At 39.0% G+C, this 1,963-nt stretch overlaps 1 protein-coding gene across 1 annotated transcript; it reads right to left on the bottom strand.

Annotated features, from left to right (window-relative positions):
* Positions 1–310: 310 nt before the first annotated feature.
* Positions 311–1,069, bottom strand: LOC139901684 (uncharacterized). The gene has a single exon (XM_071884363.1). It carries the CDS (start codon positions 1,067–1,069, stop codon positions 311–313), a length of 759 nt encoding a protein of 252 aa, XP_071740464.1.
* Positions 1,070–1,963: the final 894 nt, after the last annotated feature.

Genomic DNA, 1,963 nt, shown 5'->3' on the forward strand with positions numbered 1-1,963 from the left:
CAATTTATTCACAGTGATATACAAATCCAAAAAAGCATAACATATAATAAAATACTAAGTAGGTATAGGTTGGGCCAACGCACAACACTTTAGCATGAATGTTAGTAATTTTTACTTATTATAATATAATTGCAATTAATATTTTTTTGAAAAGCAAAGTTTTATTAGAATGAACTAAACAACGCAAAAACATAGGAAAGACCTATGTGAAAGCAACTCGAAACAGACTCTCAATACAGCATTACATCTTCACTAAGAACTATATTACAAAGGAGGAAGATGCAAAGGTTGCATCTATTGCTCAAAAAAACTATGTAGCAGAAAGGTAATGACTCGGATTGTGTAACCACATGAGCCATTCAAACTTTTTTCCTTTCGATATCTGCGAAATCCACTCGAACGATTTGACTTGAATTTCATTGAGAGCTATAGGACCGTTCCAACCTTTACCTTTGAAAATCAAGTTATTACGATTTTTCCACATCAAGTATGCACATGTCCAAACCAATGCTTGCCAAATTTTCTTGCCAAATGTCGAAGAAGATGTAGGACCGTTGCCAGCAAAGATTTCTTGAAGGGTGACATTTGAAAAGTTCCCTAAGTTCCGCCAATTGAAAACTCGATCCCATAACTCCAAAGCGTGCTTGCAAAGGATAAATGTATGTTCAACGGATTCCAAGTCGTCATCACAAAGTGGACAACGTACACTATGAAGGTCTATGCCCCGTTTATCTAATTCGAGCCTTACGGGTAATCTTCGTTTTAAGGCACGCCACACAAAGATCTCAACTTTTTTTGGGATGAGATTGTTCCGTAACGTACTTTCATTCGAAGAACTTGAGGCCAGAGTAAAGTCATCTATTTCGGATGCTAGCACCTTCACTTTGAAATCGCCATCAGAAGTCTTTGACCACTTCCATTTGTCTTCAGTTGTGTGATCCAGACAACACGAGACCAGCAAGCTAGATAGTGCGGCAAAATCACTTGCTGCCCGACCCCTTGGGTTGGTTCTCCATTGCCAGGTAATTTCACCTTCAAGCATTCGATCCTTGACAGTAATATTTGGCATCTGCTCGAGTCTATAAAGTCTTGGAAAAAGGTTACATAGCTTGTCTTCACCTATCCAATGTTCGTGCCAAAAAGAAGTAGAGCCACCATTCCCGATTCTTTTGATGAATGAGTTCAGAAAATTAACCTGCAAGTCTTCTATATTTTTTCCTGAAAAACAATATTGTACCACACACCTAATGTAGGAAAGCGAGAAGGTTCACTTCCCGACAATAGGCCACCATTAGAGCCATAAATGCTACGAATAATTTTAACCCAAAGTGCGTCGGTTTCGGTTTTAAACCTCCACCACCACTTCCTCAATAAAGCAAGATTTTTACTTTTCAAGGACCCAATATTTAACCCCCCCTTCCCAAATGAATTTATGACGTTATCCCATTTTACCCATGAAATATTATTGCCCGACCCCGACCCACCCCAAAAGAATTTCCGTCTTACACTCTCTAGCATTTTTAACACACAAGGAGGAGCACGGAAGAGCGAGAAGAAGTACAACGGAAGACTCGTAAGGATCGATTTAATAAGAACCAATCTTCCCCCAAAAGACATCGATTTCATTTTCCAACTCGAAAGTCTACTATTGAATTTATCAATCACCGTTTTCCAATCTCTTAATCTTTTCATTTTGGATCCGATGGGTAACCCGAGATAAGTGAATGGAAACTGACCCACTTGACAGCCCATAAGGTCAGCTAAACCGTTAATTTCCCCATGATCAACCCCAACACCATATAAACAACTCTTTTGAAAGTTGACTTTAAGGCCCGAGGATAGCTCGAAGCATTTAAGAAGATTCATAAGGTTACATGCATTAATACGACTCCACTCACCAAAGAAGATGGTGTCATCCGCATATTGAAGATGCGAAATTAAGATTTTATCGTTCCCTACCTCA

This window comes from Rutidosis leptorrhynchoides, chromosome 3 (genome assembly GCF_046630445.1).
Source record: "Rutidosis leptorrhynchoides isolate AG116_Rl617_1_P2 chromosome 3, CSIRO_AGI_Rlap_v1, whole genome shotgun sequence".
Lineage (NCBI taxonomy): Eukaryota > Viridiplantae > Streptophyta > Magnoliopsida > Asterales > Asteraceae > Rutidosis > Rutidosis leptorrhynchoides.